General features: G+C 32.9%; 1 protein-coding gene across 1 annotated transcript; it reads left to right on the top strand.

Moving 5' to 3' along the window:
- The first annotated feature begins 16,982 nt into the window (after positions 1-16,982).
- On the top strand, positions 16,983-19,477 carry LOC127714401 (neuropeptide Y receptor type 4-like). The gene has a single exon (XM_052220455.1). It carries the CDS (start codon positions 17,089-17,091, stop codon positions 18,130-18,132), a length of 1,044 nt encoding a protein of 347 aa, XP_052076415.1. The 5' UTR covers positions 16,983-17,088; the 3' UTR covers positions 18,133-19,477.
- The last annotated feature ends 7,572 nt before the right edge of the window (positions 19,478-27,049 follow it).

Below are 27,049 nucleotides of genomic sequence, written 5' to 3'. Positions count from 1 at the left end.
TTTTTTCTTTTTAATTCTATTGTTTACATTTAGTCGTACATATTTCGGTCTTCTAAAATTAATTTCATTTTATAGTCATAGTGTGTATAAAACACATAATAATAACTATCGAAAGGTATATGTTTCGCTATCCATGATTAAAATTTGTAAAAACAAATGGCAGAATACTAGAGTTTTCACAATTATAAACAACACACTAAAAACAGTGAAATCATTTACATTTTTCATATTTTCCCCCGGAATAAGGTGATTAAATGGAGAAAACTAGCTAAGGATCATCATTTTCAAACGGCGTTGTTTGCTTGGCCTAATCATTCATTTTATTGCAATTGGCTTCAAGTCTGGAATGCAGTTAAAAAAATCAAAAACCGGCAAATTGGCCATATGTGGAAACTAATGTTTTTTAGAATTAAGGTTAAGGTATTGTTGAAAAATGACTCAAACAAAACTAGATATATTATTTTTCTATTTTCATACCTAATTAACTGTTTGAACCTCATATTAATGTTTTGCTTTTCAGTGATGTGATCTATTTAATATGGAATGTTAACGAGCTTTCAGATAACGTGATTTGACTTCCGAATGCGTATCAATTAGCAATGGTGGACGAACCGGTTTGGGTTGAAGGATAGCTTATAATCTAAGATACAAGACTGTGAACACATGTATCTCGTGAATTATATCATATAAGACGGTTACACATACATAGTGGTGTTTCCCTTACCCTGTAACCGATATTCAAATCTCGTATTTAAATCAATTAGAAAGAGATAAATCAAGGTAACAAACAAAAGCTGAAAACATTGCATCAATTTCAAAAGAAGAACGACAGAATAAGCGTCTTATACTATGCATGCAGGACCCGCCATGCGAATTCACACTTGTCAAAATGTCGCATCGGAATAAGACACAATCTGTAAAATTACACATCAGACGACTATACTTGTATTTAAAGATCTAAGACCACAAAAACATGTTGCTAGTGAATTGAGACACCGAAACATCATATCCTTCAACAAATTCGTAATGGTGACAAACAACTCAAGAAGTGTTGATTCCAGTAATAACTCTGTTGGAGCAGTTTTTAAAAGGTATGAAGTGATTCGAAGTATCATAAAATACATCAACAGGGAGCAATAGTTGTTGATCGGGTCTTGAATACCCATTCTGTAATTGTATTCCTTATCTTCCGCATTTGATATATTTTCCTGTACGAGACAAGTTCCCAGTTTTATGCTCATTCTAGCCTTAAGAACCTTAGCCACACCATAAGGTAACCAATCAGAAACGATATTGGTTAAGGAATGATTTCTAGATGGCTTGAATATCGAATGAAGTTCTACTAGCTTTGAATAATTTTGACTAATTTGAATAGGAACATCAACATATAGTAGGCTGTCAAAGATTTTTCAAATCTTAGGCCTCGTCCTTTTTTTTATCTCGATCAGTGAACTTACAAACGATAAAAAAGTATTTAAAATGATAGTACCGTATCTGTGGAAGTATCAAATAATGCTTTTAGTTACTTCAAGCAAGTTGAAAGAATGCAATCCACTAGTATGAACTCACAATGTTTCACACTTTGCCAGCTATTGGTCGTGTGCCTAGTGTATCATGCTAAAATTAGAAACTTTATTTATATTTCATATCATTGGAAAGGTGTTAAACCTTGATTGATATATTATAGAAAAAAGTAAATTTTACACAACACAGAACAACACTTACTGCAATATAAAGAATTTAATTACACTACCTCAACGGTGAAAAGAATCCCGAGACCACAAGCAGTTATGAATACTGACTCACAAATGTGAAAATATTATGCGGATAATTTTTGATTATCGTCTCATTTGTATTCTGTACAAAACTCTGCTTTATGAATAGACCATTTGTATTCAAAATCTTGTGCAATTCGTGTGTTACATAGTATTTATAAGTATGTATATGTGTATACAATGTAAATTCTGGTAAGGAAACCTGTTTCGAATAACCTTTAAGTACAATTTTGATCAATAGTTTCGGAAACATCAAATCATTATAGGCATCAAAACAACAAAGCACCCAAGTCTTGTTGAAGTGCAATAGAATAATTCAATCCATATAACTCATTCACCTCAGCACATGTTGCAACTGCAAGACGGGCACTGGCAAATTCATTATTTACACGAATCCTGTTAACTGTTTGTCATAGTTTAAAACGTCAAGCTTCTAACCACCAACGACATTGATTTTGATTGAAGACTGATTTACCTAAGCTGTATTTGGCAAAACCATTCGCAACTTATTGCCATTAATTCCTTCAACTTCGTATTTTATTTTAAACGCATTTTAAACGTTTTGGATTTGAGCGTCACTGATAAGTCTTTGGTAGACGAAACGCGCGTCCGGTGTTCAAAATTTACATTATTGTATCGGTGATTAGATGATTTGAAAGTATCGATTTACCCAGCGTTCTACATACTGGACAAAGATTGGGAACAGATATGGCATTGCATTTCATTCTAGCTTAACATGACACGTGTTGTGTTGGATCAAAAACCAAAGATCGATTTGGCTATATGCTAATTTGTCGATAGCTGATTTGACCACATTATTCAATTCTTCAACAATAATGTCTTTTACTCTTATACTATGTTTAATTAATGTCTAGTCCAAAAATTATTATTGTCTTTAACCCAATGAGAAATGACAATATGTTGTGTCCACATGTAATTGGAGCTGATCCTTCCTGTGAAGGTTGATTCGTATTGAACAAGTACAATTTCTGAGGTGATATAGACTTCCCCTTAGAAAAGAGTACCGTTTTATTGATTTGTTTATGAAAATGCATCCTACAAAATCAATAGGCTGCTTATCCGTTAATGAGTACTCTTGGAGATCTTCAGTTCATATACACTGCTCACCTGTTCAGAATACCTGAGTACATGCCATGTTATTATTGGTTCCATGTTTTTTTTCAGTTTTCTGTAGTTTTTATTGTTTGCTGGCTCTTATTTGTTATATTTCGTTTGTGTTTTTGTCCTGTTTTTTTCTCTGGATTTACCTTCTTCTGAACTGTCGCTGTTTTCCATTTTATTCATGAAATTGTTGAGATTATTATACATACATACTCATAGTAGGGGTATTACACGTACACAAAGATGCTTCAAGATTATTCTAAAACTTCACGTTCGACTAAATCCCGTTATCGGAGTGGAGAACAAGGAACTTTCTCTTCAAGATAATAAAAAAATATAAAACACTCAAAAATGGATTGTTTATCAGCGTGTGCTCTATTCTAGAATATAGATATGATATGTAGTCATGAAAAAAATAGCGACAAGCTTACCCGCTATCCTCAAGGATCAAACCATCGGATAGTCCTCTGTTGTGTGCTTCCCGGTAATGACACCGGTTTGAAGTGTTGAAGATATGCGAACCATGGATTGCCTCTTTACAGTTAGCGGATAGATTGGTTGACTACCCTGTATTTATTATAAACTTTAAAATAATGAAATTAGTTAAGGTATTTGCAGCTGCAAAAGATGAAGATCTGCAATATTTCAAATTTTCATTATTGCAACACCACTGAGTATTATGACCAAGATCATGTTTATTAAATGCATGACTATTTCTTGATAATTTTTGGAGTAAAGGTAAATAAAAATCCTTTAAAAACTGAATTTTGATAATAATTTTCAAACATTGAAAATTTAGTATAGGGTTATGTTAAAGAATAAAGGATGAACAGTACTATGAAATCAAATATTTGCTTACAAGATTAATGTTCTGTATACTGTGGATTCATTATTATTCGTTGGATACCAATTTTCGTGGATTTCGTGGGTACAGGTGAACCACGAAATTAAATGTTCAACGAATAACAAATTTTCCATAGGCTTGTATGCAGACTTTGTCAAAACCACGAAATTAAATATCAACGAACATGTAAGTTTTCCTTAATCCACGAAAATTGGTACCCACGAAAATAAATGAATCCACAGTATTCAAAGCAATGTATCTGTCTGACAAGAAAACAAAATATTAAGATGTATATTCTGTATTTAAAGCAGAATTAATGTACAGTTAAAAAAAAACAGGCAACTTGTAAACCTACAAAGTATAAATGTCAACTTGATAAAGTTGCCAAATTGTTGTAATAATTTTTATGTTTGAAAATGTATGATCTGGTAAAGAAAAAAAAAAAGGAAAATATTTTTAAATTAGACATCCAGAACTGATTTAGCGACATATTTTACCTATCACTGACAAGCGTGAAGATTGATAACGGTACTCTTTATCCTCAGTCGTTCTCGTGAAAAAATGATACTTGTAAATTGATAACGAAAACAATTTTTACCAAACATGCTTAATTGATAAATAAGTATTTTCATATATATTTGTTTATTTCATGGTTGATAATGATATAATATGATTTCATTTAGATGTAACTTACTAAATTAAATGCCAAATATAATGATGCTTACCAGAAAGTAAACATGGATTTCTGGTATTAAAAACAGGGACCTTTCACTTGAACGCTGGACAAGTTTAGTAAATTGTTAACAGCAATAGTGCAATATGTTGTTTAATAAAATAATAAATAAAACGATTGAGGCTGGAATGAAAAACTACTGGCTACTAATGACGAATCTCGAGTTACACATTGTTTCCCCTCAAAGCCTGTTGTACGTACATTAGTTAGTGTTTTTTTTTTATTAAAATTATAGCTATCACACAATAACCCCCTAACCCGCTGAAAAACAAAAAACAAACCAAAATAAATTATATAAAAAACCACATGATTTATAAATAATATAATAAGGGTTCTAGTCATGTAGCCTATAACGTTTTAACGGAATTATACATCCCAGGCTATATATTTGAGCTAACCTGATGAAGATAAAGCCAAAAAGGCGCTTCCGACGCACGAAAGTTTCATTTCTTAGCTTAGACATCCGATATTTCCATAGAGCTAACTCGCTTTGAATGCAAACTTGCAGATTGACAATGGAGGAAGTCATCATTTTCTGCCTCCATTTTGGGTCCGACATTTCTTGACTGGAATAAACTTCAAATTCTCTGTTTTAACAAATGCTGATTGAAAGGATAAATGTTTCGTAAATAAGTATTCTTAATGCAATTGTAGTCGTCATTGATCGTCGATCAATGAATTTAATTTGATCGTAATAAACTAAGGGCCGAATTGTCCAATTACTGACAAAACACCTTAGATAATTGTGAAGGTAAACAAATATGGAAACGATTAAGAAATGCACAAAATTGGGCCAACACATTGACACTACGGTAGCTTTTCCGGTTGATGAAAACTGACTAGTCTTCTGGTGCCCCCCCCCCCCCCCCCCCCTCTCTATATCCTGGGATGCATGCAATCGATGCACTAGAAATCATGTATCTATCCCTCATTATAATATAAGTCAAATTTGGAAGGTGGGAGACACTCTCTGGAAATTCTTTCCTTTCATTGTTCAAGGTGCGTCATAAAGGCATCCATTTTGAGATGTTTAACAATTAGTCAAGTATATAAGAAAGATCAATATCTTTTTTTTAAGAGATAACAACAGTTTACCGTTGCGTTAAATTTAACAAACAGATGAGCAACAGGTTTAAACATGCGTTAAAAAGATTTAAATACCGGGCCCTGGGCCCGTATGCATAAAACATCTTAACTAAAGTGTTCCTTAAACTTAGATTTCACTAAGAATTCCCTTAGTTCAGAAAAATTCTTAAGTCGTATGCATAAAATTACTTAAGTCTTCACTTAACTAAGGAATACTTAAATCGGAACCTTTCTCTAATTATCGTATGATATATTAGCTCATCGCATGTACTCATCCGTGTATAAGTTAGTGATGATTATTTACATTGATTGGTCAATACATGCTTTTCTTAAGAGCTGGGGTTAAATTGGTGTTGGTATGTAAAACAATTCAATAATACGTAACAAATTAAAATGTTGAAACAGATGACAAATTGTCGCACAACAAAAAAGGTTGACGTTTTGATGGATGAGCATGGGAAGACAAAAATATTTGTAATCCAAAACTTGCCCCTACTTAATCTTTAGTTCATCTATCATGGGTGTTGCTGCATGGAGGGGCCTGTTTATGTTTTGGAGATAACAATATATTTTTTAACTCTAACAATACATGATAAAGGTTCCAATGGAGTAGCACCAGTGTAGCATTGAAAGCATGTGCTTACAAATAATTTTATAAAATATTTTTTTTCAATAACAATTTTACTATAATCGTTCAGCTTCTGGTGAAATAAACTTTTTTATCACTTCCCATGTATTCATATAAAACAAGGTCATTTTCAAAAGTCCTGCAATCTTTACTAAAACACACATTATTAGATTCATATGTTTACGGTAAGGTATTATCAACATCTTAGCGTACTTCCGAATAATTCACTTGAAAGTTATCAATGCCTAAAGATGACCCAAAACTGCATACATTCTAGATTTTAGACAAAGTTGAGCAATTATCCAAAAATGGAATTTCCTGAAATATTTTTTTTTATATGTCTTGAAAAAATTTGTAGTGAACACTATGAGTAATCTCTTCTGTTCATGCTATTACAAAAACAATTTTTTTTGTTGTGAATAACAATGAACAATGTTTTCGGGAGTAGAAGCAGGGGTTTTCAGAAAGTATATTCAGAAAAATAATAGCATGAATTCCATGCGTGTAAAAACTGAGCACTTTTCGGTATACACAACAACGAGATTGAGAAATACGGGTAGAATGAAGTTATATAACTACCCTCTGTTATCTCTTGATTTGTTGATTATACGTGATTTAAAGAAAATTACAATGGTCGTTAATATTTAGGAATAAACAAACGAAATAATACTGATATAATTATTTATCAATTAAATGGTAGCTTATCTATTAATATTCTGCAAACAACGCATACTTTCGACTGATGTTTAACTACTTTTGAAAATTTAAGGTAGCTCTATAGGTACCTTAATTAGACTTCAGTATAGTCTTAGGCGTTTTCTTATTATGAGTTGTTTTATGCATGCCACTTAAATTTTGTGGGCGTGACTTAAAACAACTAAGATTTTACTAAGGAAATACTTAATTTAAGATTTTTCATGCATACCACTTAGATAAAAAGGGCGGAGTTTCCTTAACTTAAGTGTTTACTAAGGAAAATCTTAACTTAAGTAGATTTATGCACACGGGCCCTGATGAGGACTCTATTTTGTTAATAACCGTCAAGTATAATAGAGACCAAAAGTTTAGGGAGCAAAAAACATTACACCACTAAAGGTATCAAAACATCAGAATAGCCAAGGGCTAAAGTCTTGTTCACACCAAACGCCATGTACAGTAAACATGTTTACAATTAGTTTAATGTAGTGTACACTGGTTTCACATTAGATTTGTTCACATCTATACACCTGGTTTAATTACTTGTACATGAGATTTGTTCACACTTGTAAACTATATGTCATTTAAATGCTCATTACATAGAATCGAATTCAAATTTCTCGGTCAACTTTTCTAGCAGTTATGAAAGCCATTTTAATGATTTACTGATTTACAGAACTTTAAAGATACTAAAGATGTTTCCATTACGCAATAAATAAGCGTAGGCTGCAGAAGCGTGCTTACAGACGAAGAAGAAGGATTGGGATGTTTAGGATATTCTGAAAGTGAAAAAGGAAACATAGGATTATACAATATGCTTAGCATACAAATATACAAGCAAATATCGCATATATACGCATACACGCAATATTTAAAAAAATCTATATTATAGCGAGTTGATAATTTGGTGAAACATATTTGCATTTTTCTCAATTCATTAGTTTTGCTTGAATAAAACGGTCACGACTTTGAACCAAGAGCAACGACCCAATACTACCATGCAGATACGACAACTACGACACTGCAAATTAATGCTTTTTACCTCATCTGAGATACTAGCCAAACAATACAATTTACCGCACACCCTTTTTAATAATGCATTTATGAGTGAATCTTTGATTGAGTATAAAAACCAGTGGCAAAAATTTCATGCATATTTCAAACGATGTACTAATAATATTAAAAGGTAATATTATGAAGTTCTTTCCCGAAGTTTTCTTTCCTGAGTCAATCAAGCAGGGAAGAACTGTACTTGCTTTTGTCCCAAACACTTCATCCAGTTGCTTAAAAAAGGGACAGAATTTAGTGAAGCCCCACTCTCCTTGTCTGCCTTAACCATTTTCCTGTAATTCGTTTGCATTGTATAATTTCTAACTTCACACTGTTTTCCTGTTCTTTCAATGCCCTTGATTTTTAATTGTGTTGATATGTCTTCCCAAATTGGCTACTTTCTGAACATACTGTTGAACAGCTTCTGGAAATGATCCTGTTGCCATAGGCTTATCAAAGTGCCTGTTTCTGTGTACGTCCAGTCGTTTCGGGAAGACATTTTCAAATGAATTAAAATATGTGTTTGGCAATGATGATGCATTGATTCTTGATAAAGGGTTAATAAAGATACCTAAAGTTGATTTTTGATAACAAAGCAATATATCGAGTTTAGACAAAATAATTCGGTAAAAAACTTTATTAATGATTGTTATAAATATTAATTTTATTCAAAAAACGTTTCTTCTTTAAATATACATGGTAAAATTCATGTTCTAAATACCTTGTTTTGTGTAAACCTAACCCACACAAGGCCTACATTTACTATCGACTGCATGTAGACAAAACATGATTTAAACTACATGTAAACATTGAGTTTTATCAATGGGAACGTAATTGTGTTTAGTTTACGTGTGAATTACACTTACACAACATCGAGTTTAGGTCAATGTGAACACGGCCTAAGTTGCAAGGATGTGCCCATCTGGTGAGCTCCATGTTTTGCCAATATCCCTGTACTGCTGGTAATAATTTATTTGAATCTTTCCCTTTAATCCCAAAAGAATCGATATTTAAAAGAATGGATACTGATTGGTATATATCGCTTACCCCGCCCTTCCCATATTGGACCGTTTGTAGCAATGATTGGTAACATATATGTTATCCAAGCTTAACCAGGCGGGATGTTTCAGATTAAAATTCAGGATTGCGTTGTACCATCATTCGATATCATTATTCCGTCTACAAACCTTTTTTCGAAATGTTGTGGTGTTTTTTAATAAAAATTCCATAAACTCTTACAGATGAGAAAAATTGTGAATAAACCTTTACGTTTGGAAACAAAAGTTACCGAACGAAATAGTGAAATTTGGTAAATATTTGTAGGGAAGGGGTCATATTTGCCGATTTCATATTCGAGACATTTGGGGGTGATCAGACATGTTTTATATAGCAAAAATGCTAGTATTGCTGGACAAAGTTCGAGGGGGGTATTAAAAAAGCTCAATAATCGATATTGCAAATGAAAACATTTACGATTCAATTTTGTTGTCAAAGGAAACATAAAACGACTTTAACAATAGGAGTTGTGGTATGATTGCCAATGAGACAACTATCCATCAAAGTTCAAATGAAGTGTTAGCAATTATAGGCAACCGTACGGTCTTCAACAATGAGAAAACCCATACCGTAAAGTCGGCTATAAAATATGAAACAATTCAAATGAGAAAACTAATGGCCTTATTCATAACAAAACAATTTACGAAAAACAAATATGGCAGATATGAACCAATGACAACAACTTAACTACAAGTTCCTGACTTTGGACAGGCACATTAAGAATGTGGCGGGGATAAACATTTTTGTGCACTCAACCTTCCCCTAACCTGGGACAGTGGTGTAACAGCATAACATTATAACAAACTATGAAAATCAGTTGAAAAAGGCTTAACTCATCAGATCGATACAAAGCAGAAAAAAAAACAATCAAAAACAAAGACCGGACGTGGAACGTTATTTATCCATCCCCTACTCTTACAAAAAAAGAAGTTTGTTTTATAGAGATAGAAGATGAACGAACAGTCATTCAAGATTATAACCTTTTAGCATCTATTTAAATATCATTATAATATTTGGTTATTTTAACTTCATAGTTCCATATCCGGCCAACATACTTTTTGTATTTTCTAGTTAAATCTGTCAATATTTTGTAAGTACATGTACCAATATAAACGATGAATATTTTACTTCATTTTCCAAAAAAACATTAAAGTGGTTGATTTCCTGAACAACATGAAAACACTTGTATTTACTTTTATTACTCTTACACTTGATATGAATCGGATGTCTAATCAGGAAGAATAATTTCACACTAAAGTATACCTTGTCAACATAAGGGTGATATAATTGTTAATGAAACAATAATCTACAAATGAGTCAAGAACAAGGATGTAAACAAATATAGGTCATAGTAAGGGTTTTATCAGTTATGATGGGATATGTAAAAAAAAAAAGCTTAAAATTCCCATGTGTTTTTTTTTCACCCCCAAGTTTTTGGTGGAATTTGTGTTGCTCAATGTTTGGTTTTCTGTGTTTTTTGTTTTGTATACTTTTGTTTGTTTATTGTCCTTTTTTCCGTTTTTTTTGTCATGGCATTGTCAGCTTTTTTTATGAATGAGTTTAAATGTCTTTTGTGTCATCTTTCGCCTCTTTTCTCACTTCTTATCTAACAGCCGTTGAAAGTACGGTTGTGTGTGATCGCTAATATGAAAATGAGATTATGATTGTCAACGAGACAACATGACCAGGATGTAAACAAGTATAGGACACTGTATATATGGCCTGACACAATAAGCACATCCCATACCGTAAAGTAAGCGGTAAAAAAAATCTGGCAAGTCAACATTTAATACAGAGAACCAACAATAAAGCATGCTTTAAAATTCGAATTCTTTTGGTTGATTTTTGACATAGCATGTTCGTTTTCGACTTATGAGTTTGACCATCACTTTTTTATCTTCCGTTTCTCGCTACAGAAATATATTTAGATAACGAAAATAAAAGCCATCCTTTTGCTACATGAACACAAGTTATTCTGAGCTATCATTTTGAAAAAAGTGCATTATTATAAAAATCCTAAAAAGAAAATATCGAGTACCCTTGTGGTTGTTAAACCCCATTTCAATAGTTTTCTTTTTTTTATCCAGAAATGTATTCAAATATTATGTTCACCCCAGAAACAGGTATAAACGTAATATTCATTTTGCAATTTTCGTCATTTTATTTGACATGTACCGTCTCAGACCAAAATCGGGGACTTTGTAATATCTTTTTATTTATCATTCCATCCACGAAATTGTTTTGGGGTGTTTTATAATACCCAATACATAAACCTTTTGGCTGTTTTATAATAACCACCGCATAAACATTGGGGTGTTTTATAATCACCATTGCATAAACTATATCAACGATAATCAGGTGCGGATCCAGGACTTTGAAAAAGGAGACCCCCTATAAAGCCAACGTTCTTATTAATACTTGAAAAACGTCTATGCATTTATCATATGTATCTCCATGAGGAGGTCCGGGTCCTCCCCAATATAAACAGGTTAATTAATTGTACATTCGACATTTATCTTTCTATTCAGACCTTTTGGGTGATTTGAAATAGTTTCATAGACAAAAAAAATACGAAAATGTTGGAAGAAGTTTAAGTTTTTATAAAAACCGCAAAAATCGATATTGCAAATGAGGATATCTACGGCTAATGTCTTTTTAGATAACTATTTTACATCAAAAGACCTTCACTCAAGTTGATAGTTAGTTTCATAATCAGGTAGAATGCATGGACAGCGACTTTATCCTATGGTATATCTACTAAAATAGTATACTGAATATTGTTTTGTTATTTAAAAATTTATAACTTATGTATTGTTCGCATGTTTGTAACCAGCGCCATTTGAAGTAGCGGATAGTATTGTGGCAAACATATTTAAAACATACCGATAAATATAGTAACTATAATTTATACATGTCTTTAGTGAAAAAAGAAGGCAATAACAATAATAAACAATAAGAAACTCTTATGCTAGATATGAATCTGATGTCTTATCATCAGGAAGTGTTACATCTCATTAAAAACTACCGTATCTAACAAGGATGATACGATTTTCAATGAAACAAATATTTACCGAAAGACAAACGGACAAGGTTGAAACAACTAATGGTCATCGCACGGTCTCTTTCAGTAATGATGGGATTGAATAAAAAAAAAAACCCGCTTTAATACAAAATCTTACCTTTCAAGCAATCTATGAAGTTGTGGTTTGTAAAAAAACATGACAAAGAAGATGTGATATGATTGGCAATGAAACATTTTCCCATCAGAGACCCGAAAACGAGAATATAAATGACTAAATGGCACTGTACGTCCTTCAAAAACGAGCAAAATACATACCGCATATTAAGATAATAAAAATAGGCACCGGCATAACAAAATGTCAAAAGATTCAAGTGAAAAGTAACTCAAGCGAATAACAAACTAGCCTGATTTATGCTCAAAGCAAAAACTAAGTACAAATACGGCAGACCGCAAGCAACAAAACACAGTATAACAGTCTCCTGACAGGCGCATACATAATGTGGCGAGGTTAAAAATGTTCGTGAGCGCTGATGGCTTCCTTATCCGGACCAGTGGTGAATACAACATAAGAACAAACGAAGGGCTGGGTGCCAAAAACAGGTTTGACCCTCCAAATTATATATGTATGTACATTTTCCAAGTCAGGAGCCTGTAAGTCAGTAGTTGACGCTTGTTGTATATCATTTTGGTTTTTCGTTAATTGTTTTGTGCATAAATCAGGCCGTTAGTCTTCTCGTTTATATTGTTTTATATTTGTCATTTCGGTGATTTTGTTCATTGTTGAAGACATTACAGTGATTGTTGTTCTTAACTTCTACGTCATTTGGTCTCTGGTGGAGAGTTGTCTCGTTGGTAGTCCTATCACATCTGATTTTAATATGAAAAAGTTACCAGTCATACAACGATTAAGTTCATTGAAATCTCAAACGTCATTACAGATACGGGCATATCGAACGGGCAGAGAAATGTACCCACCGTAAGATGCAACAAAAAGGAAAAGAAAAATCTTTTTAACAATAAAATTTAGTATAAAATTTACCGTTTGATACTGAAATTTCCATATCTAGAAAAGAACAACTATTGCTTTTTATATTAGATTTATTATTTAAAGCAAAATATATCATCAAGGAAACGGTAAGTAATATTTATTCTAATGCAATTATTTTGTATCAATGGTTCTGATTGGATGACAATAAGCGTAAAATTCTCTATATCCCTGTCTGTAACTAAGGAAGCCGACATTTTGAATTCCTTTATAAAACGGTCTTTAGAACATAGTGCAGGGGACTCATAATCTTTTCAACTTCATTTCATGCTACATTTGTTGTCACAGTTAATAATATTTTTCGTGGTGAACCCCGGAGTGTTTATACGCATGTTTACGGGACGTACTATGGTATACCGTTGTCCGTCCGTCCGTCGTCAGCATGTCGGACAATAACTCAAAAACGCTTTAACCAATTTACATGGAACTTTGGTGAATTATTTATATCTATTGACGTGAGCTCCCTTTCGTTTTTTATAAATTTTAGATTTTACTTTTCCGAATTGTGGGGTTTTATTCATTAAAAAAAGGGGGATTTTCCAGTTTTCGAACAATAACTCAAAAATGCATTCAGCAGTTTTCATACAACTTCGGTGAATTGTTAATGTCTATTGAGGTATCTTCCCTTTCGATTTTTACAAATTTTAGCTTTTACGTTTCCGAGTTATGGGATTTTTTATTAAACAAAAAAGGGGTGATTTTCCAGTTTTCAGACAATATTTTTAAAGTGCTTTGTGCAGTGTTCATGAAACTTTGGTGACTGGTGTATATAGATTTAGATAACCTCCCTTTAGTATTTCATAAGTTTCTGATATGAATTGAGAAATTATTGAACTTTATTCTTTGAAAACGCGACAGGCGTATCATGTGCTCATAGCGTAGCTGTTTATTAAAAAAATGAGTAAGAAACCTACTGCACAGCAGTTAAGAATCAGGAAAATGCTATGTAATAAAAAATATTCTACTAAAAGAGGCCTGGCCCTCACTCCCAAAAAAGATATCCATTAATAAAAAAAAAACACACACACATGCACTCAATCCGACTCGTTTTTATTACCATTGACAATAAAATTTGAATTAAATTTCATTCATAATTAACATTGAAATGAATAGTTAATCAGCTTAACACACTTTATGTATGTACGTCTCAATCCAAATTTTCTATTCTAACATTAGATTGTTGAAATCACGAATATATACTGTACATGTAATTTATAAGATGTGACAAACAACAATATATACAAATGAACGATACTTGTTTTTATAAAATGTAAAGTTTTAGTACACCATTATCAAACTGATGAATGCATTGGTTTCGTGCCTTGAAAAGTACTTAATTTGAACCTTTTTTTATTGTTTTTAAACGTAAATACACTGACACATAACATTTTAAGCTATAGGAAGTTTGTATAATCACTCGATAAAACACAGACGCACTCGAAAAAAAACCCGGACTGCCCTCGAAAAAACCCAGACATATAGAAATGAATTTAGTCTCAAAATGTCGTTTTCAATACAATCACAAAATTTTAAAGTTTTTAAAGGATGTTTAGATTCCAGGTTTGCGTTTCCTTCGACAATTGCATTGGTATGTGTATAAAATTGGCTTTATTCTGTATTTTGGAATAAAAGCATTGTAAGGCTAAATTTTAATTTTTTAACAAAAAATTATTTCGGATTGATAATATTTTTTTACCTCAAATACAAACATACCATGTATAACCTAGTATATTAAACTCAAGCTTCTATATCACGTCTTGTCAGAAAGGAAGTCTGTTTGTTTGCATTTTTTATCATATTCACACGAAAAAAAGTTATCACTCTCGAAAAACCCGATCAAATCCGTCGAAAAAACACGATCCTAGCCGGACACTATACCTACCGTGAGCTTGTTCAATTAACAGGTTTAATGTCGCAGATATACAAGTTAGTCATGTTCAAATGAATTGAAGGATAATTTGTGGTTATCAAAACCCAATTGGCGAGTGTGAAATAATACAAATAAATTAAGAACCCTTGCTATTTAAATGATACCTATTAACATGAACCCATGCGTTGACTCGGTTATAGAAATATGGTAATCAGTAGACTTCTCCCATCTGGTTGTCAAATCCTTGATAAAGTTCGTCATCCTTTTTTTACATTGGTTGTATAAATCCGATGCCTCATGTAAGACAAGTGACCCGCATTAAGCTTCTTTTGAACTCATGCGACAAACCCTGTAAGTCCGTAAATGACATGTTGCGAGACAAAATTTCTGTCCCTATCCACCAATCCTTTTTTCGAAGGATAGTCCCAATGTCTAACCCGTCATCTATAAACCTACTTTGTAGAACATATTAGACAACAACACAGTCACAGTAATATGACAAAACACACACCACAGAAAGATTGAGCAATACAAACCCGATGAAATATCGAGGATGAATCGGTTAAACGTATCGTCTATGAACAAATGATTATAAAGATTTTATCTGATTTGTCTTGGACTGAATTTTTTATTTTTTTTTGCAAACAATTCGCAATTTGGTATATGACATTAAACACTTAATTGCGCTTTTGAGACTCTCCCCTTTAGGCGAACACTAATCTGTAAGTAACATATCCCCAAACATTGTCTTTCTTGTGACTGTCAATCATACCACATCTCCATTCCTTTATCAGCTTCCCAGTTGTAAATTTTCCATTTCTAGGTAGTAACATCCCAGCAGCGCCTGTATACGGAGTATTAATGTCCAAGTTGATAGGAAATACAAGTCATCATGATGTCCTTGAAAGAAGGTTTCTGCTCACCAGGAAGCTATTAAATCAAGAGTTCCAAATAATGAAGATAAAATCATTCATGGGTAAATTTTAAGGACGCAATTGGTTAACCGTTATGAAATATATGTTTCACAGAGGACGACGGATACGTTCCAAAAGAGAGGCAACAGATGCCAATGGGACATTCAAACTCATAAGTAACTGACAATGTAATGGCTCAAAAAGAAAAAGACCCACAGACAAACAACAGTACACAAAACACAACTTACAAAATTAAGGAATGAGCAACACGAACCCCATCAAAACCTGGGGCTAATCTCAGGTGCTCAGGAAGAGTAAGCAGATCCTGCTCCACATGTGGCACCAGTTGTGTTGTTAATGCAAGTACACACCTGGTGATGAGTCTAAGTTGGTAGGTCACATTCAGAAAAAAAAGGGAACGAGATTGTAGTTACTACAATTGAAACATATCCGTTGTCATCTGTGAAACAGATATTCCATAACGGTCAACTATTGATGGCGTCCGTAAAATTTACGATGGGATGATTTCAACTTTACCACTTGAAATTTTCGTAACTACATTCCCGTCCTCTTTTAACAAATTCTGCACTTGTATGGTAGTTTCACAATTTCTTGTCTTAAGAGTCATAAAACCTTGAAATAAATCCAAGCTTCGCTTTTTCGGTTTAGATGCGATAATGGAGTTTTCATTCAAACAAGTCATAATTCAAAAGTATAAGATTTGTCAACTTCAAATTAATATGGCAACAGAATCTATTACGAAACTGAATACTGAATTCAGATTCATTTTCACATTGAGTATGACTTTAAGAAATAATGTGTAAAAGTTTTGACTTATTTTATCACTTTTATAACGATATACAAGTTATATGCAAGAGATATGTTTAGTCCAAAGAAAATAGAGATAGACTAGTGCGTTTCTTTTGTTGTTGAGTAAATCTAATAAGGAGCAACAAATGAATGATAAAGTGCGTAGAATGTGTGGACGTTTTCCTCTTGATTTTTTTTTCTTCTAAAATTAAACTCCTCATTTCCGCAATGTATGTGGTGTTGATAATTTACCTAGAATACTAGTATATTGTTTAACACCTACGCATGACATGATGAAATGTACACAGAAATAATTAATAATAAAACATTTTACTCATTTCATTTACATTGTATCTGATCGTCAAGCATGCGAGCAGTTATTCGGTTTCGTAAGTAGACAACGTATAGTGCAGACTTGTGGCTAAGAAACATTTAAAATGAATGAAACAATCACGCTTGATGATATAATTGATAAACATATCGGACGTTTCATTGCACCGATTTCATTTCTTTGTTTATTGCTGATTTTTGGAATACCAGGCAATTTAGCCGTTTTATTCATATACGGTACCAAATATTCCAAATGTGTGTTCAGAGTTCTCATTTGTAATTTGGCTGTTGTTGATCTAATTTTCTGCACTTTAGGCATACCATTTAATATTGCTCGAATTGTTCACTATTATACATTTGATGGACGGTGGGCGTGCAAAATTATTACAGGAATAATTGTATTTGGATTCATGTATTCTGCTCATCTGGTGATGTTACTCTCAGTGCACAGATTCCGACAAATCTGTTATTCGATCAAAACTCAAATTTCTGTTAGGAACGTTCATTATTTCATCATAGCCTGTTTGGCTATCGGAATACTACTGTCATGGCCACAAGCAGTACTAATTGATATTGATGAGATACAAGTACAAAATAACATTACTACTCGCATCTGTCCAATTACTGCTGCGCATCCTTCGAAGTACTCGATTGCATACAGTACTTTCAATGTATGTTTGTTTTCAATTTATACTATAATTTTGTTTGTGCTATATTCTTTAATAGCAAGGAAAGTTTACCTACAACGCCAAAAACGAAGTTGTCTTCATACACAAACTTCTGAAAGTAATATGTCCGAAAAAATGACAAAGATTGCTTTCACTATTTCAGTGGTGTTTGCACTGAGTTATATTCCTCTTTTTTTTCTTAAAGTTGCAAAGGACTGGTTTGATGAGAAAGATATCAATGAAGTCGCATTTTCGACTTTGAAAATTGCTGAAAGATTTTACATCGTCAACCACGTTGCAAATCCAATAATATATGCTATATTTGACAAACGTTTTAGACGAAGTATAAGAAATCTTGCTTCTTTCAAAAGGAGTGCTGAATCTGGAAGCAAAGATAAACGCTACAATGTAGACCACTCAACTGACCATTCGGCAACTTACCATATGACAACTGACAATACAACATCCACGACAGTGATTTAAATTTGTCTAAGTAATCGTTGCATAGGATGATATCTTATAGGACATACACAACTTGATATAACAATAAATCGAACACAATCCGTATGGATTCCAGAAGTGTACCGGGAATCAAATTAGTAACATCTAAAATCTGAAAAAGAGAACAATATAGACAACATCAATGCATATTACCAACCTGATTTGTATAAATATTACTGTCTAAATTTTGCTACGATATAGAAACAGATCCAAAATTCAAATCTGATATTCATGGAACAGATTCAAAAAGTGTCATCATATGACATCATTACTTTTTTCTTATTTTGCACATCAGTTTGTAAACGCTTTGTTTTCTATAATGCTGTATTCAGAATTACAGTGAATGCACACGCTATAGTATTGTATGGCTGTGATATGCATTAGTTTTGTATGGCTGTGGTATGCATTACTATTGTATGGATGTGATATGGCGATAAAAGTGTATGTCTGTTATATGATGGTTCAAGATAACTTTATTAAAATAATGCTATTCCATATTTTCTCTGTGAATATCCTTTTGTCCATACCTAAGCATTTCACATATGCATGAAACATATACCTCACCTTACCATAGGATACCTATTTATATGTTTCATACCAAATATTAATTACAATACGATACACTATTTATACTTTTATTATAATATAGTCAATACGTATACATTAATGAATAGTTGACAGTGTTACCATATCTCAGATGTTATATATGTTGTGTACAAGTTATCCTTTTGTACAAATCATAATTTGTACAAAAAAATTGTACAAATTATCCTTTTGTACAAATCTTAATTTAATAAAAAATAATTATAATTTGTATTTTGACTTTGTACAAATTGTAATTTGTGCAAAAAGTGCTTGTACAAATTACAATTTGTAAAATTCACTTAAAACTTGTTCATTAATTTAAAGTATGGATTTTGTTTTAGAAATAGCATAAAGTGAAGTTATAAGTCAATTTTAGTCAACTTTTCTACAAATTGTAATGTGTACAAGCACATTTTGTACAAATACAATGGAGTAACATGTGGCTGGTAACATGTGGCTGTTAAATATTGCTAAGATCTTCCAAATTGTTAATTCGACCGTGTATTGTCATATTTAACTTTTTGTGTTATTTTTTAGCTGAAATATACTCTTAAGTACGAAGAAATAAGCAAAAGGAAATCATGATTTTAAATATACCGTATTAGCTGTGATACATTTTCTGGTACAATGTACACTGCCGCAATGTGTTATCTATTTTTACTGTAACTCTTCGTCTAATTACATGTATGTAGAAAATCATTGCTCGTCTGTGTGAATGAATAAATGCTTTAAAAACGGTTTACTAAGTGTGTTTCAAATGATTTTTATAACTCCCTTAGCATTGTCTGTCTCTATAGTCAACTATGGAATCCATTGAGTGGCGATATCGTGGTATTATACTGGTCATCCGCTCAGCACAATCTTGTGCGCTCGAGGACCGAAACCTTCAAAGCAATAGACACAACACAATTAAGGACATCAAAACCAAATTGAGGCACAAAACGAACAAAAAAACCGGCACATTTCATCTTTGTGGAAGGAATTTTAACTACAGTTAAGTGCTATTAATGATATTAGGATGAGATCCCCCAAAACAGCTAGAAAATCAATGATACGAAAAATCGATATACTAATGAACTAAAAATCGTTAAATTGGGTTTTTTTAACAGTTGTGTTTGCGCGTTACCCTGTTTCTGTTCTGTTGACAGATGCTGCCATGTTGAAAGTCATACGATTTCCCACAAACTTGTATATCTTATTACCAAAAAGAATATGGACAATGACACAATAAAATAAGATTCGTAATGCGGCGTTCACACAGGGCCGATTATGGCTCCCGTTTGAGATCAGACAGCGCTAAGACACGAAAAGTGAAAAAGTCGGATTACTATCCTCAATGATCTGGAATGTCCTATCATTGTCTGAACGTAGTCGTATACGTTCGTAACAGATTCATACGGATCAGGAATGGTCCGGAGAGATCGGCCAAGCTCCCCCGACAGTAAGGTGCGTCCCGTAACATTCGGGGAAAGTCAGCCGATTTTGTCTAGTTGGATTACAATCGTGACTTTGTCGTGACAGAATCTGCTGTAATAGATCAAAATCGTAACAATGTTCTGTGTTTTCTGGTCGGTGTCCTGGGGAACGGGCATGATCTGGAGAAATTTGTCATTGCTGTTTTTTTGCCGATTGAGTCCAGATTGCATCCAGATCTTGCCGAATGCGAACCGTCTTTGTTCCGGAACAGTCCCGTTATTAATACGAAATTCCGCAATAATACCCACGTCGGAGACCCGACAATTACAGAACACGATACGACGGAGTCCCGACAAAGCCGTTTGCAATGCGGTACAGCAGACTGTGCTAGGATTGCGTTCCGGTAGTACCTGATCATCCCGAATATGGCGATTTTTTTTATAGTACAGGACTATCACATGAAACGGTTATTTAACGGATATCTTCCGTCAGCGTCGGTTTACTGTCTGGTCACTGTCAGATCACAATCGGATCGCATGAGGCAGAATCGAAACGCTGTCGGGACATGTTCGGTCGTTTTTTTACAATGCGAAAGATACAAATCGAATTAGAATCGGATTGAGAACGGGATAATCGGGACAAATTCGGCTGGAAACGGCTGAATTTGGACGCTTCCTGAACAATATCTGAATTTTGTCGTGATTAAATAAATGTTTTTACAAATCTAAATTAAAGTTTGAATTTCCAGCCGCGATTCACCGGATCTTGATCAGACTTTTGACAAGTTCGGGAATGGTCCTATCAAGGACGGCAGTAAAAATCGTGAATGTGTGACCCCGGCTTAATACAGGTTTCGTCCTCTTTTACAGGTTACACCTGCCTTATATAACAATTGAAATGTATGTTATCAAAATTATATAATGGTAACTTCTAAACAACATTAGATGACTACCGATAGTGGTATTGACACGGTTGCCGTAAATGAAAATAATGAAAATAAAACATTTGTTTGGCTAAACATCCGAAACTACATTATATCTGCAAACGCTCAACCTGTAGATATACCTGGTGTCGCTGACTTTGAAGTTTATAAGTTTCCTGCAGATTTTGTCTCTTTATTTGTATATTCAAAATGGATATACGAGGTTTTAATATCGGTAAACTACTAATGTCTTTTAAAATATAAGGAAATGGAAACAAAAATAAGAGCTGGTTTTGTTTTCTCTTTATTATTCCTTCCTAATTTCTGAAGGTTTATTATGTTCTTTTTAAGTGCCACTATGTTTTACTTAAAGACCATTCTATTAAGTTTTGTAATCTAATATATTTTCACTCATTTTATTTGTTTTTAGTTTTTTCTCGTTGGTGAAGGCCGTATGGTGACCTGTAGTTGTTTACATTATTTTCCTTCTGTCTTTTAGTGGATAGTAGTGTAATTGGAAATCTTACCACATATATGTATTTTCTAATTTATTATGGAGGCAAATTGTTAACATTTGCTGATGCTCCTTGAAATTAAGATAACAATATACCGTTTCATTTATGCCGCCCTCGCAAATACAGAACAAGTTAACAACATGACCGTGTTCCTTGAAATTATCCCGATATACTGAACAAATCATTCAAACATCCTGTACTAAGTATCACATCCTTGTTATTTCATAAATGATTTAAATTGAAAAATAAATCAACTTAAATGTTAAATGATAATCAAATCGTTAAAAATACAATAACGTTTGATGGACCATGGATGTAAATCCATAGAATTTCATTGATAAAAATATGTCTTTTAATTTTTTGTGTCGTTTCGTTGCTGTCTTGTGCCAATATCGCCAAACTCGTCTTTTAATCATATACAAAACATAACGGCACCATTCCGTATTCCTTTTGTTTTGTTAGTAATTGGCATTTTTAGGAACGGTATCATTCTAATTATTTATGGTAAAAGATACAACCTGTCATTTTGCATGACCTTTATTAGGAATTTTAAACCTATTAATGACCTACTGTTTTGTATTAAAACCATACCAATTGCAATCATGCAGTTGAGTGTGTCTTTGTGATAAGTTCACTAGGGAATTGAAGTGTACAATGTTCAAAAAAGATTGATAATTTTATGCCTTCATCGAACCTGCATATGTTAATGTCCTTTCAAACAGGGTTGATTTTGATTGACAACTTTATGACATGTATGTTATTGCATGAAAGTTTGCAACAAGTAGTAATACAGCCACTAGTTGAGAAAAAGTCCATCTTGTCATCGCAGACATATCCAAAATTGCAAGCTACTAGAATTGTATTTGACATTTTTCGCTCAAATTAAAGTTCTGGTATTTGCGTTTAAAACGTTGTCAACACTGCATCGAGACTTGGGGCCTCTATAGTTTGCGGCTATTTAAATATATGAAAAATCTTCGTGTAACCTCTTTTCTAAAGCAGAAAGGTACATCTAATTAGATTTTGTGTGTATTCTTATAATATATCGATAATTATAATACTTTTTAATAACAAAATTCTTTAGAAAAAAAATAGAACCGACCGATCTTCTGAAACAATGCGAAAACCCAGTAATTGGTAAAATAATATTTCACTTTGATATGCATTCTACTTAATACTCTGATCCAGAAGAAAATATAGATCATGGAAGTTTAACACAACATTATTATCTCTATTCACAAGAAAGAGCGAACATTGAATTACTATACTTAGCATCCCTGTAATGCCTTGTAATTTGAGTTGAGCGGTTGAAGAAATGATATTATTTGTTGAATGTCAGTAAAAACTATTTGAAATAGAATTTTGCATGTAATACTCTACATATTAGGTAATTAAGATATCGGTAATGATCATGTGTTGATTATGGGATTCAATATCTTAGGTTTCATGAAACAATAGAAGGAGATTACAGTTTTACCCTGACGATGCAACCGGTCTAATAGCTTTTTTAGTTCATGCGATTCCCTCAGTTTTTTTTTTATTGTTACCAAGATTTGTCTCTTCCTTATCGATTCACGATATATGAACATCGGTAAACTACTGTCGAATTAAGTATGGACATATAGGACCGTGTATTGGCCTTTTAATTAGATGGTATTATTGTGTTGTTGTCAATTTCCTTATGTGACGGTCATTTATCGATACATGCGATGATCTCTTTTTACAAAAGATAGTGACCACGATGTTTATGTCATGTTTAAAAAATGCATTAACGATACATTTCGCACATACCCAGATCAGTTACTATATGACTATTTGTCTTTCATTAAAAATAAGCAGTATATCTAGTACTGCTGTATAAATACAGAAAGAAGACTGAGCGTTTGCAAGTTTTTAAAAATGAAGACTGCTAAAGGGGAAACAAATCCTACCTAGATAATAGAATTGAAACTCTATTATCCTTAACATTCTGGTAAACTGTTTTAATTTCACAACCATTTATTGCAAGTAAATAAAAAATACACTTAATAAATTAAAAGGAATATTTCTCATAAAAAAACAAGCTTTTAGAAACCTAGAACGACCATTAATCAGACTTAAGCTAAAACAGCAATGCAAATGTTTTTGTCCCTTTGAATTCAAACTTTTAAACAAATAATCACAGTTAACAATTTAAACGAATTTATACTTTGATTTTGCTCTGTATGAAACTAGGAAAAACTGCGAAGACGAACATCCACTTCAACCGGACAAACAAGATATGACGCTCTCCATTCTTTCAAAATTCTAAGTAAATCACAATTTAAAACAGCCATAATTCTGCCAACAAGAAAATAATCCTTTAAAACCTTCCTATTTATATTCTAAACACTATCATCAGAAGCAAATTCTAAGAATCTAGAAATGAAAATCCTTCCCAATTTCACATAACTGGTTTTGGAATTTTCCAATCAACGATTGAAGTCTTTTCTGAACTCCTTACTTGTAGACAACAAAGCCCAACATTATTAAGCCAAGTAGGTGTAACATCTTATGTTATTTTCTCACATAATCAAACCACTAAACACTAAGAAGACACACCCTGGACAGTTGTACAAGGGGCCAAACATTTATATCGAGCACGTGTTATAAAAATCAGATTCAAATTTTCAGCTTTATGTGACGTCTAAGCACCCTTGAAGTCGTAGATAGATAGACAATTTACACATCACAAATTTTAACAATATGAAAAAACTGCATTTTTGATTTTTTCACAAATACATATATATATATATATGTAAGTACGTCTAACCAAGGCTCCGTGTTGAAGGCCGTACTTTGACCTATAATAGTTTACTTTTACAAATTGTGACTTGGATGGAGAGGTCTCTCATTGGCACTCATACCACATCTTCTTATATCTACACCAATGTTAAATCTACAAATTTGCGGAAGCAAATTTTTGTTCTTCCCTCGCCGGGATTCGAACTCATGCTATTGAGATATCGAGACAACACCGCCTGCACTGTGTCCAGCGCTCTAGCCTAGTGTTACCTTTCCTCGTCAGTAGAATCTAGAGTTGTAACACAGTACATGATATATTAGGCATGAAGATGGAATTGATTGCAGATTAGCTAAATTATCTATCGTAAAGGATCGTAAGATGCAGTCACAGAAATAATTATTTGATAAGAACGTCTAAACAAGTGACAAATCTACGACAAATCCATCCATTGGATCACCAGTGAAGGTGATACACGGCTGAAAACACATATTATATTTATAATTACTCTAAATATCAGCACAACAGTGTTAAATTTGCAAATTTTCGGAAGCACATTTTTGTTCTTTCCTCGCCGGGATTCGAACTCATGCTATTGAGATATATATATATATATATTTTTTTTTTTCTTTCGGGTTGATATGATTCGTTCATCCTATTTCGACTCTTTAAAATTCAGGAGTCTATCCTAAATTGAGGTAAGTTATATGGCCTTCCAAATACCGTTTCGATCCCTAACGTCACTGAAGAGACATCAATTGTCGAAATCCGGATATGGTGTACAAATTTTTGCACCTCATGTTTGTGGTATACCATGGAAGTAATATTGAAAGGAATAACAACGTCGTCACTTCAAAGGTTTCATCTGCGTTACCGCCCATCTTTCGATAACTTGTTAATTGATTTAATATCTGGCATGGAAGTTGATTCTCCGCATGTGATCGATCAAATCACTGACACTTTTCGGTCATTTTCGTGTTCACGGAAAACTACGAACAGACAAGTTTTTGTCGTATATACGTGCGAAGTAACCCGAATAGTCCATTCGTTACATTCCGTTGATGTACGCTGCCGAATAGAGTCATTCGTTCAATTTTTATTTTAGTCCAATTTTCTTATTTCTGGTTAGTTCGATCTTAATAGTACCGACAGCTATCACATATGAAATTGGAGAACAAGGCTGGGTCATTTTCAATTTTAATATTTACAGACAGTTAAAAGGCCATTTCCGTAAGTTAAGAAGATGATTGTACAAAAAATACGTTTGGACTCCCTTGTATTAAATACGAATAAGTCTAAGTCTTTCGTGTATTAGTCAATTAAAATATCACAATTCTAAACGGTTCTATCCTTTAATTTATAGTTCTTGATACATAAAATAATTCGTGTAAAAATGAATTTGCCGTAAGGCAGATAGCGTCAAGCTCATTTTGTCGGTTTGTTTCAATTTTTGCTGTAGCTTGTTATATTAATACAAGTATTCAACAATAAACACTTCTTAAAAAATATATGTTTACGAACATATTATCCCTATTTTAGCTGTCCAGTTTCAATAATGTAATCAAGGACATTTATGACATATACATAAATTTAGAATACTTCTCGATAAACTTTGCACATTTCAACAGTAAAAAAATCTATGTCTAGATTTGTCTACATTATTTTGTTAAACATCATGCAAAACCTGATCGATTCATCGGTATTTAACTGTTTTACTCGGGATCCGCTTTTAACCGGAAAATACTTTTAGAACAGTTTAAAACAAACGGTAAAAAGCAAAAATATGCTAAATTAAATACAATTTTCCATGCAAAACTGTTGTAGGTTGAACAATTCTCGTCCGTTTTTCAAGTTTTTTACATCATACGACTTCTTTCTGAAGATAGAGGTTTAATATGATACAGCGCCACCGTCTTATTAATAAACCTCGGATTTCACACAGGTGCTTTATAATTACCGGACTCGATAAAATCACGTGACTGATAAGAAATTCCAGATGCCATTTTACAACCGCGGTATCACAGATAGTAACCAAAGGGGTCTTGCCGCTGAGACTATAATTGGATAAAATCATATGATTTAGTACAGAGCTCTGCAGGCTGTTAATACATGCTAATTAGTCGTTGTTATTCCTTTTAAATATTACTTCCATGGGTATACCATCTTTTCCACAAGTTTATTGTTTTCTGTTTGGTATTAAATTAATATTAAGATCCATTTCGTTAGATCTGGTGATCAATTTATTTGGCAATCGCCATTGGCAGTCAGCAGGGTTTAAGAACATCAGTTGTTCGACCTGTTAGTCAAATGCGTTTTGTTAAAATAGACTTTTTCACTTTTTTTTTTTTTTTTTGTCTTTTGGAAATTGTTGTTTGTGCTATATTTAGACCCCTCTACCAAGAAATTTGTTTTACGTGCACACGTATAAAAATTGCGGTTTTTATCCAACGCAATCATAGGTTTGAACGTTGTTTTCAATTAAGATACATATATATATATATATATATAGAGAGAGATTGCAAACAATGTAATTTTAACACACTATTTAGTATGTAAATATAAGAATGTTTAAAATATTTACAAAATGATGAAAATAAACGCAATATTTCGCTAGACTAACTAGCTTTATCAAGCGTGCATCTATCCAGGTGAAATCGGATGTAGATGATAAGAAACTTTTGCAGCTCAATGTATATGTTG

Source organism: Mytilus californianus, unplaced genomic scaffold (assembly GCF_021869535.1).
Source record: "Mytilus californianus isolate M0D057914Y unplaced genomic scaffold, xbMytCali1.0.p SCAF_9, whole genome shotgun sequence".
Classification (NCBI taxonomy): Eukaryota; Metazoa; Mollusca; class Bivalvia; order Mytilida; family Mytilidae; genus Mytilus; species Mytilus californianus.
The sequence above is the reverse complement of the archived record's forward strand: the minus strand, read 5'-3'. Positions and strand labels throughout refer to the sequence as shown.

What these genes read in the sequence shown, in the direction of transcription:
- LOC127714401 (XM_052220455.1), top strand. Translation starts at nt 17,089, where the DNA reads ATGAATGAAACAATCACGCTTGATGATATAATTGATAAACATATCGGA.